General features: G+C 46.8%; 1 protein-coding gene across 1 annotated transcript in view; it reads left to right on the forward strand.

Annotated features, from left to right (window-relative positions):
• Positions 1–712: 712 nt before the first annotated feature.
• Positions 713–12,012, forward strand: part of ACSF3 (acyl-CoA synthetase family member 3) — a 268,701-nt gene continuing 257,401 nt past the window's right edge. Inside the window, 2 exon segments of the mRNA XM_043981199.1 lie at positions 713–851; positions 9,135–9,283. Coding sequence (XP_043837134.1) covers positions 713–851; positions 9,135–9,283 — 288 coding nt within the window.

Raw genomic sequence — 12,012 nt, forward strand, 5'->3', positions numbered from 1 at the left:
GTCTCTGCTGTCATTTAGTCCCCTCATTTCTTTTCTTTTCTTTTTCTTTTTTGTGGGGCAATGAGGGTTAAGTGACTTGCCCAGGGTCACACAGCTAGTAAGTGTCAAGTGTCTGAGGTCATATTTGAACTCAGGTCCTCCTGAATCCAGGGCCAGTGCTCTATCCACTGTGCCACCCAGCTGCCCCCCAGATTCATCATTTCTACAGCTAGGACAGGAGATGTACTTTCAGGTCCAGGGGGTAGGTAGTATGGGGGCGAGGGCAGGGGATGCACCTGGACAGAATTTGGCCCTGATTTTCCAGGGAGGGAGAGCCCCTCAAAGAAGAGATGATAATAAAATCCTAGAACTATGAAGCATATTGGAGCTGGAAGAGATCATTGGGTCCAGTCCCTTCATTTGGCAGATTAGGAAACTGAGGCCCCATAAGAGACAATAACAGGGAGGGGGGCGGTGGAGAGTTGTGATGGAGCGGGCGGGAGGAGGCTGGGACAAGGACAAGGCAGTCTGTGCAGAAAGAATGGCACTGTGCCGATTTTGCTCAGTGAAGGGAGCAGAGCCACAGGGGGGAGAGGAGGAGAGGGTAGGGGGGGCAGGATTGTTCAGCTGTCGTTTTGATTAAATCCAGATGCCCCCTTACTACACAAGGCAAATGTGCTCTAGGGAACATTTAAATTAAAAACACAAGAAACAGAGAAGTGTTCCTGGCAAAATGGAATTGCAGGGAGCCAGAGATGCAACAGCAGGGACCGGGGAAGCCGGCTCCTCGGCAGATGGAGCTGGCTTAGTAGGGTGGGTGGACGGGGGGAGGGTGACAGGGTCCCCAGCGGACAGAGAACTACAGCCACCTGGTGAGTTTTGTTCTTCTTCCCTCCCTCCCCAAACCACAGCTTCTGGGAATCTGAACCCCAGCCCTCACCCCGTCTCTTACTATGTGTATACACACCTGTTCCAATCCCACCCCCCCTTCATATGCCCAGGTATGGGAAGACAGAGCTTCAGGGAAAGTTGCTTGCAAGTCACTGGGGCTCCAACTAAATAGCCAATGTACCTGCGTGGGCAAAGGATTTCTCCTTGGGCAGCACCCACTCCTTCAAGCCTGGTTAACTCCAACATTCTTCTCTTGCCTTGGGTGGCAAAGCTTTGAGCAGAACCAAAAGGAGTTGTGGACATTGGCTCCAAGCTGTCTTATGATGATGTCTGGAAGTGGGCTGTATCATATACTGAGTTTGGAGCCGGAGAACCTTGGCTCATGAGGTTATATGTGGGATCATAGACCCGGAGCTGGAAGTTACCTAATGGCTGAGAAGAGATATGCTTATGAGTGTATAACAACTGGCATTCTCCCCCTACCAACCCACCCAATGCTACACAACAGACTTCTAAGCTTAATCTGAATTATTAGCATTCCCTTCATCTCTGTCTCAAATGTAGACAATCAACAAAACAATAACTCTAGAACTGACTTGTAGCATGAGCAGCTTCCGAGCTGTAAATGCTTCTGCTGAAAATTTAACAATCAGCTCTCAATCTCCAAATGGAGCTAGCCCAGTTGGTAGGTTAACCAGTCTAATTCCTGTCATTTTACAGATGAGGGGACTGAGGCCTTGAAGGTTAAAGCGACTTGCTATAAGTCATACCTGACAGCAAACCAGTTCTGGAACTCAGCTCTGTCACCTATGACCTATGTGATTTTGGGCAAGTCATTTTGGTCACTGAACTGCCCTGAAACTCAATTTCCTCATCTTTAAATTTCCTTTCAAGTGCTAACTTTCTATAATTCTGATCGAAGAGAAGGCTGGTAGTTTAGCATTTTTGTTAAAGGCCTCAGGAGGCCATCCTTCACATTTCAAAACATTTTTTTTTCTAGGCAATGAGGGTTAAGTGACTATAGTAAGCGTCAAGTGTCTGAGGCTGAATTTGAACTCAGGTCTTCCTGAATCCAAGACTGGTGCTTTATCCACTGTGCCACCTAGCTGCCCCCCATCCTTCACATTTAAGGATAATGCTGTACTGTCTAGGTCAAAGCTCCCACAACATGTTCTAGTTCTACCTCAGATGCTTATTGTTCTATGACCCTGAGTGAGTCACTCGCTTCATTTCACAGCCTCTCCACCTTAGTTTCCTCAGCTGTACTAGGGAGATAATGACAGCACCCACCTCCCAGTGTTGTGAAGATCAAACGAGATAATAGGCGCAAAGTGTTTGCAAACCTTTAACACTCTATAGAAAGGTGAGCTATTATCATTCTGGAAGAGGTCTCAGAGGTCAGCTAGCCCTCCCCTCTCATTTTATGGATGAGGAAAATGAGACCTGGAGGCAGCAAGTGCCTTGTGGCTGGGGGAGGCATCATACACTGGGGAGAGAAGGAAACACAGGATTAGGAGACCTGAGTTCCCCTCCCTGTTGTCTTTACTACCTGAAGGACTTTGGACAAGTTACCTCCTGGCATCCAAAGAGAGAAGGCACAGTCTAGTCAAGAGGAAGCCTAGATAAAGGGGGAGAGACTGGAGATAGAAGGTCATGGAGAGGGGTAGGGCCACCAGGCCACTTTGGCTGGTGCATGTTGATGAGCTGTCTTTGGCTTTCTTTGGGTTGCATGGTTCCTGGCCCCAGCCACTCTCTCTAACTGCTGTGCCCACTACCACTTAGTGCCTCTGCAGTAACTTATATGCCTTGTGCACAACACCTTCCACCCTCTCTAAGTGACACAGTAATGCCTCCTGACCCAGGCACTAGATTGTGATATTGGTAATTTTTTGTTGTTGTTCAATCATTTCAATTATGTCTGACTCTTCATGACCCCATTTGGGGTTTTCTTGGCAAAGATACCAGGATAGTTTACCATTTCCTTATCTAGCTCATCTTACAGATGAGGAAACTGAGGCAAACAGGATTAAGCAACTTGCCTAGGTTCACATAGCTAGTAAGTGTCTGAGGCTGGATTTGAACTCAGTTCTTCCTGACTCCGGGTCTGTTGCACCACTTACCTGTCTGGTATTATTGTGATAAGTCAATAACTGGAGGTAGGAGGTTTGAATTCTACCGCCACTTGTAACATTTCATGATCTATGTACTCAGTGGCCCAAGGCAAGCAATGGCACTTTTGAAAGGATCATGGAGAAAGAAGCAAGGGCCTGAGCCAATATGGGCATCTCCCCAACCTGGGCCCGAGAGGTCAATGGGGCTGCTGTCCCCTCCTCCCTCCCTACCTTCAAAATGGCAAGGGAAGGCAATACTGTGGGCAGCTACACACTGGAGTCCTTCCCTAGGGCAAGTCTGCCATCTATGAAGCCCTCCAGTTTCCTAGGCCATAGACTGGGTTCTCAGAGTCATAGACACAGGATCTCTGAGCTGAAGGGAATCCCAGAGGCAAGACAGTCCCACCCATACCCAAGCTAGAATCCCTTCTACTGACCTCTACAGCAAGAGTTCTTAGCCAGTGGCCCATGGGTAGATTTTAGGGAACTTGGGATGGGAAAATTATATATTTTAATATGATTAGTTTCCTCTGTAATTTATGCATCTAAAGACACTTATTCTGGGATTGTCCAAGGGGTCCATGACACAAAAAGAGTTGAGTCTAGACTTTGCCATATCCCACCCCTGCCCTCAAGCAGCAGTCACTGAGAGGAGGATACCCCACTGAGCCAAGGCTATCCCACTGAGCCAAGGCTACTCCACTGAGCCAGGGCTACCGCACAGGAAAGCAGATTCAGCAAACCAGGGCTGCATCTCTGACCCATGCCTATGGCATTAAATCAAATCCAGGTTTATTAGAATTTATTCAGTTTCTTTTTTTTTTTCCAGCAATCCAGAAAAATGGATGTCAAGGCTTATTGCTAAGGAGTTTAAGAATGACTGTCTCCTTAAATAATTAAAGGGTCAAGAGACAACAATGAACCAGGCTTGAAGTACCAAGACCCTGAGGAGATGTGAAGAGGAACAAGGAAGCCAAGTATTCTAACCAGGTAACATTCCTACCCCCATCCCTATCCTGGCTCAAAGGGCAAAAAGATTGAAGGCAGCCAGATGGTGAAGTGCATAGACCTGGACTTGGGGTCCAGAAGACCTGAATTCAAATCCAGCCTCAGACAATGACTAGCTGTGTGACCTAGGGCAAGTCACTGGACCTTAGGTTCTTCATTTGTCCAAGGGAAATAGGAATATCTTCCCCACCAACCTTGCATGATTGACAGTGAAAATAAAATTAAATAATACATATAAAGACATTGTTTTTTAAAACTATCAGTAATTTGACTTCTTTTCCTGGTAGTGGACATGGGCAGGTGAGATCTCTCTATATTCTTTGCCCTAAGCTCCTAAGCACTTTGTTGATAAGATTGGAATATAGACCTGGGTTCTAATTTTCACACTGGGGGCAGCTAGGTGATGCAGTGGATAGAACATTAGCCCTGGAGTCAGGAGGGTCTGAGTTCAAATCCAGCCACAGACACTTGACATTTTTACTAGCTGTATGACCATGGGCAAGTCACTTAACCCACATTGACCTGACACCTTCCCCAAATTTCTTTTGACTCTGCCATTCTCTAGCTATGTGACCTTGGACCAGCTATCTAATATCTCTGGGTTTCAAAATTTGTCTGACGTAACGTTCTTAACTTGAGATCCATGGATAGAGTTGAGAAGGTCTGTTAACTTGGATGGGAAAAAATGTATCTTTATTTTTACTAACCTCTAGCTATAGTTTAGCATTTTCCTCAGTTGTTTAAAAACATTGCTCTAAGAAGGAGCCCATGGTTTACCCCAGCCTGACAGAGGGGTTGTGGTTGTTCCATTGTGTCAGCTCTTGGCAGAGGAGTGGTTCTCCATTTCCTTATAGCTGAGAAAAATGAAACAAAATAGGGTTAAATGACTTGCCTAGGGTCACACAGATAGTAAGTGTCTGAGGCTGGATTTTAATGTGTGGAGATGAGTTTAAATGATTCCAAGCCCAGTTCTCTATCCATCTAGCTGCCCCCAGACTCTTTGGGACCTTTTTGGGGTTTTCTTGGCAAAGATTCCATTTCCTTCTCCAGCTTATTTTACAGATGAGGAAACTGAGGCAAACAGGGTCAAGTGACTTGTCCAGGGTAACCCAGGGCAGATCTGAACCCAGATCTTCCTGACTCCAGTCTGGGTGTTCTATGCTCTATGGCTCCACCTAGCTGCCCCTGCTGCCAAAGGGGTCCATGATACCACAAAGGATAAAAACCTCTGGATAAGGTGACATCTAAGGCTTCTTCTGGCTCCCTGTTTATGATTTTTGACCTGGTGTGCTCCTATGATAAACTGAGCTACCTTAGCAGAGATTAGCTGCTCCTTTCTCAGTGACAGCTAGGTGGCACAGTGGATAGACTCTGAGCCTGGAGTCAGGATGATCCAAGTGTGACCCTGGGTTATCACTTAATCTCTGCCTCAGTTTCCTCATCTGTAAAATGGGGATAACAATAGCGCCTACCTCCCAGGCTTGTTGTGAGGATAAAAAATGAGTTATTTGCAAAGTACTTGGCACATAGTAGGTACTTAATAAATGCTTGCTTTCTTCACTACCTCACACACACACAAAAAAACCCAAACCCTCTGAAATGCTAAATTTTAAATGCCTCTCAGCATGTACTCTCCTCCACACTGTCTCTTCACAGTCCACCAGATTAGCCTCCATACATTCCTGGCCCCTAGCTTTCCTTCAAGAATGGCCCAACAGTGCCCACCCTTCCCCAACCAACTGTATTTCAGTTTCACTGGTTTCTTTTCTGTTCCTATGCACTCTAGACTTTGCATTAAAAAAACCCAATTCCGAGAAGGCCCATAGGCTTCATCTGGCTGTCTGTCACCTAAGGGCTCTGTCCCAAGTCTAAATCCTATGATGGTTGCTCAAGTCCCCCATCTTCCATAACACATAGCATGACCTTTCATGGTGGTCTCTTTTTTTCTGAACTCCGTGGCCCTTCATTCTTCCTGTCTCTTGCCACAGAATCCTGGAATGTCTGTCTGTACCTAAAATGTTTGTCCAGTTCCATAAGACTGGAAAGTTCTCTGGAAGTCCTCTAGTCCAAAATCTTCATTTGGCCAGAGCCATCATTTACACAGAGTAAGTGGTAATGCTGGGACTTCAGCCTCGGTTTTCTGACTTCCTCTGACTTCCCAATTCAGGCTTCTTTCTACAAGACTAGGCTATGCTAGCTACGCTAGGCTATGCTAGGCGAGGGTATACCATCCATATTGTTTTATTCTTCTCTCCCCAACTGGACTCTTCTTGAGAGCAGGAACTGGATCTAATATTTCCTTGTATCTCCTACAGTGCAGCACCATAGAAAAGGCATTTAATAAATATCTATTGACTTAGAGGGTAGATAGAACACTGGACCTGGAGTCAGGAAGACCTTGACTTCAAATCTGGCCTCAGACACTTACTAGCTGTGTGACCCTGGGCAAGTCACTTAATCCTGTTTGCCTCAGTTTCCTTCTTTGAAAAAATGAACTGGAGAAGGAAATGGCAAACTACTCCAGCATCTTTGCCAAGAAAACCCCAAATGGAGTCATAAAGAGTAAGACACAACTAAACAACAACAATTGACTAAGGCTCTGTCATCTTTTCTACAATATAGGATTCAGAGCTGCAAGGGGACCTTAGGAATCATTCAACACCCACATTTTTACAAAGGAGAAAACCCAGGGCAGATTAAAAGTGGGAGTCAAATCCAGGCTATACATCTACAGCTGGAAGGGACCTTGGAAGTCATCTAAGTCAACACTTTCATTTTACAGAGGAAGAAACAGGAAGGTCAGAGAAGGGCAGTGATTTGCCTAAGCTCATAGAAGCTATAAGTGGCAGAATGTGGAATGTGAACCCAGGTTCTAGAATTTGATTCCAAATCCTAGAAGTCTTTGACAGCTTCTTCCTGTTGGACAGCAGGGGAATGGCTTAAATGGCACTTGATTTCAGATCTAGGATCCAGATCTTAAACCAAGTAAATTGATCTCGCCCTCAAAATGCCCTGGGGACCTCTTAAGAGATCAGTTGCATAAACACCCACAATCCTACTGGTCAATAAAGAGAACAACAACCCATAGTCTTTTGAAATGATGACATTGAATCCACTGTGGCCAACAGCAGACAGAGAGGAAAGTTCCTGAGCACATTCTTCCTCCCCATGACAAGTCTCTCATCAGTGCCTATATTAGGACTCTGAAAAAGATTGAGCCCAGGCTCATTAATATGCAGCAACAAGCAGTGCGGAAGAGGAATTCCAAGGTTTGGCATCTCCCACTGACACCAGTGACTTTTGATTGAAATGTTATGTCTCCCAGCTGACAAATGCATTATTGCCAATCCACGCTATTGTTCCCCTCTGGTGCCTCCAAGCTAATTTTGCCTTTTGTGCTGCACACGTGTCGGGGTGGAGGGTGAGGTAGTCTGTGTTTGTGCATGAGTGTGCAAGCGTGTGTGCATAAGGGCTGGCTTAAATGGCATGTGTTTGAGCAATGAGTAAATCAGTGAATGGTGAAGATGTTTCTAGAAGTCTCCCTGCTATTGAGTCCACAGGCCTGAAATAAAAACTCCAGGCACCTTTACTGTGCTATATTAAGAGACCTATGTTCCAACAATGGCAGAGTTTGTAGGATCATGGGTTACAGAGCTACAGAGAACTTAGTGAGGTGCTCAAGGTCATACACACACACACACACACACACACACACACACACACACACAGAGCTAAACCTTTGAATCACTAAATTGAATGTATTACTCCATCCACACACAGGGAGCTTAATGCCTTCTTGTCAGAGGGAGAAACCATCCAAGAGTCACCAGTTATTTGCTATGACTCTGCCATGAACTCCATATTCTGCCCAAATGAGTCTCCTTGATGCTTCTGGACATGGAGTTGTCTCCTCTGCCTCCATGATTTTGTAAAACCTCTCCTCTACCCAAGCGGGTTCTCCTTCTTCACCTCCATCCATGATTGAGCTGGTGAATGTTCTCTTGGGGAGGGGGGGATATATTCACGACACACTTTTATGTTTACTCTTCATTATTATGTTCACCATCACTTTCTGTCTATACAGTCAACACAATTCTAAATCAAGTTCCAATTTGAAGCATTTGCTGATTTCCAACAAACAAACCCTCCTGCTGAAGATCAGTTCTGCTGAGCCGTGGTGAGCTGGCTCCAGCATAGCCCTGCCTCCATCTCTTGATGCCTTCCAGGCTCAGTTCAAGTGCCACCCCCTACAAAAGGCTCTTTGTGATCTCTCCAGCTAGATAAGTTTATACCTGCTTTTTTGCACATATTTTGTTTCTCTCCTATAGAACGTAAACACTCTGAGGGTGAGGATTGTTTCCTCTTTGTATATACCCAGCACTAGAAATGGAGAAGTCTCAGCACAATAGAGCCTTCAGAAAGGGGGCAGCTAGGTGCCACCATGGATAGAACACTGGGCCTGGAGTCAGGAAGAACTGAGTTCAAATCTGGCCTCAAACACTTACTAGTCTGGGTGACCCTGGGCAAGACATTTAATCTTGTTTGCCTCAGTTTCCTCATCTGTCATATGAGCTGGAGAAGGAAACAGCCAAGAAAATCCCAAATGGGGTCAGGAAGGGTCTGGCATAACTGAACAACAAGACTGAGTTCAAGTCCCAGACCTGACAATAATTAACTTTGCCTTGGGCAGACTGCTTAAACTCTTTGCCCACCCCCTTTTCCTTATGTATAAAAGGAGAGGGCTGGAATCATTGGTCCCCAAGCTCTTGTCTGTCTCTCAGGTTATTTGAAAGGATTTTTAAAAAATCTTTTCCTATTTATGGGTAAGAGAGGGAAATGTCTTTCTATGGCTGCCTTGATTCTACGCTTCCCTTGGCTCAGCGATATGGCAAAGGTGTCACCGCTGTCCCTGTCACTACACCTTGGAGAGCTTTCCCTCTAGGAGGGCTGACAGCTATAACCCATGTGTGCCAAGGCTTCATGCCCAGGCTCAGAGTATCTCAGAGGGCTTCAGAGGTTGCTTCTGCCAACAAGCACCATCTGGCTCATTCAAATAGAGGGAGAGACTGAGGTGTAGAGCAGCCCCGAGCCATGCAACAGACAGGACCCGGGCCACCCGGCGTCCCCGCCCACAGCACTGGCTAGGAGCTGCTGCTGTCTACCGAAGCCAAGCCGGTGAAGCCAAGCGGGCGACAATTTGGCATGAGAAATGGGAAGGCGTCAATCCTCAGGAGGCGCAGATGGCGGTGCTAAGGGATTCAGAGCGCATGGGCTCTGTGGGCAAGGCGGAGGGGGTAGGGATGGCGGAGAGAGGAGAATGGAGAAGGAGCAGGAGGAGGAGGAGGAGGAAGAGGAGGAAGAGGAAGAGGAGAAGTAGAAGGAAGAAGAAGCGGGAAGGCAGGCTTTTCCATCGTCTGTAATATTTGGAAACAAATCAAATTTCCAGCTGCGAGGAAAGGCGTCCGTAGCCACAGGTAGTTGACAAAGTAGCAGTGCTTGGCATCCCAACTGGCGCTGGGGGAGGAGGAGGGGCAGGAAGCCCACCCTCTGGCAGCTGCTTTGCAAAGCTGGCAGATGCGCCCCGACGACGTGCCATGTGTGTGGAAGCAGAGCCGGAGTCTCGAAAGCAGGGGCCCGTGCCAAGTCGGAGCTCATCTGCTGGGAGACATGTTCTGGTACTCAAACAATTTCGCCCTATTAGGCTTGCCTCTCCCTGCTCAGCAGAGGAAGGTGTTCCCAAACAGGAGGCTGAGGGAACCCGCTGCTGTTGCCATGAGGTGGGGGGTGGGGGGGCTGCCCAACTGGGACACCTCGCGTAATTAGCACCCAGCTCCCCCACCACTCCTGTTTCCTCTCTCCTCCGAGGGGTTTGCTATTTGTTTGTTTACACCTTCTGGGAAGGGAAGTTTGCTTGTACCACCTTTCCCCCATATCTGCAGCACTGCCAGCCCTGGGGAATCGTGCCGCCTGCTTCTCCTTGGTGATATTGCAGCACCAGCCCCCTAGAATAACAACTTCTTCTCTAAAACGAGGTCACCGGTGCAGAGATCTGAACCGTCCGTGCTGCCGGGGTACCATCGGCCATGATTCGGGAGAAGGAATATTGGGTTTGTGGTCACGGAATCACAGAATCTCAGAGATGGGGGGGGTTGGCATCGCCAACAAGTGGTCATCCAATCTTTGCCCGAAGATCTCCAATGAGGGGGAACCCACTTCCCCCTGAGGCAGCCTGTTCCACTTTTAGACAGCTCTGAACGTTGGGAAATGTGACAGAGAACAAAATTCAGGGTGATTCGATTTGATTGCTCCCTCTGCCCTTTACTCCTCTGCCTGGTGGAGACAAGCAACCTTAGCTCCCCAGCTTCCTCCTCTGTAAAACCAGATAACCTCTAGTGCCCCTTCCAAGGCTTGCACTCCTCCATTTCCAGCTTGTATTCTATCTTACCATAAGGGAGATTGATCGGGGAGTTGCCAAATCAACTCAATAGCCTTAGAGGGTGGTAACCCTTTGTCTGGGATTTTTGAAAGCACCTCTCCCAACAGAGAATGGGCATGTCCATTGAACCTTGTGAAAGGATAAAGACAACTTCTGATGAGGCCTCAAGGACTAATGGTGCCCCTAGAAGAATTGACTGGTTTGGAGTTGCCCCTTGGTACCTCCTAGGGTTTTAGTTTCTCTGGCAGCAGATGGCCACCAAATATTTGGTTGGCTAGGATTCTTGTGATGATATACTCATATCAGAGAAGTGAGCCATCCATGAGGCTAGAGTAGAAAGGGACTAAAGGCATGGCACAGAATAGTGAGAAAACAAGAGGTTGTCACTATCCTGGCCCCCCAACCTCCACTCCATTACAGTGAATTATTCAAAAAAGCCATACTTGGGTGTCCAGCAGCCCCAAAGTGTGTATGCCTTCTGGAAGGAGCTCACACCACACCATAGCACCATGAGTTCTAAAGAGAACTGTGTGGGCAGCTGGGTGGCGCAGTAGATAAAGCACCAGCCCTGGATTCAGGAGGACCTGAGTTCAAATGTGACCTCAGACACTTGACACTCACTACCTGTGTGACCCTGGGCAAGTCACTTAACCTCAATTGCTTCACAAAAAACCAATTTTTTTTTAATGTTTTAAAGGTAAAGAGAACTGTGTAAGAGCTAGTGGGAGAGAGTGTCTTCCCTACAATTCCATGGTTGTGCCTTTTTGCTAACCCCAAGTTTAGTTCTCTTCTCAGGAGAGCTTACGAACTATAATTAGTAGTTCATAATGGACTCCTGGGAGTCCCTTGTGCCTTCTGAATTTCTCGTAGAGTGAAATAAAGGCTGTCCTATATCTGATAAGCACCAGTTACCATGGATGCTTAAATAGTACCCTGGGGCTTTGCTATCTACATTTGTGGAAAGCTAGGCATGATATTTGGAAATTTCCTAGAGAAGAGCTGTGTGGGCTATAGGAGCTAAAGAGAGATACTGATCTTTTAAGAACAGGTCCTGAAATATGACCTTATCCATAAAAGTCTAGACCCTAAGGGAACCTTGGCCACTGGTTACATTGGTATTAGATGCCCCTTCATGTCTACTCTCATAGAGCTTGAATTTGTGCTTGCTTCTCTTTGCTACTGCCTTCTCTCTCTCTTCTAGGTAATCCACCTTTATTCTGTAACCTCCTTCTTGGAGTCAGGAACTATGGACTAATGGTTTTGGTTTTGGTTTTGGGGTTTTTTTACAGGGCAATGAGGGTTAAGGGACTTGCTCAGGGTCACACAGCTAGTAAGTGTCAAGTGTCCGAGGCCGGATTTGAACTCAGGTCCTCCTGACTCCAGGGCTGGTACTTTATCCACTGCACCACCTAGCCACCCGGACTAATGGGTTTTGATGATACCTATCATTTAAGTGACAGCTGTTAATATGTTTCATGATGTCTTCCACCCTAGTCCTTAACATCATGCAAGAGATTCCAAAAGTACTACTGTATTAGCAAAAGGAAAGACTTTTCACCCTTAAACCAGGATATCTTCCAGCTCAGA

Source organism: Dromiciops gliroides, chromosome 2 (genome assembly GCF_019393635.1).
Source record: "Dromiciops gliroides isolate mDroGli1 chromosome 2, mDroGli1.pri, whole genome shotgun sequence".
Classification (NCBI taxonomy): Eukaryota; Metazoa; Chordata; class Mammalia; order Microbiotheria; family Microbiotheriidae; genus Dromiciops; species Dromiciops gliroides.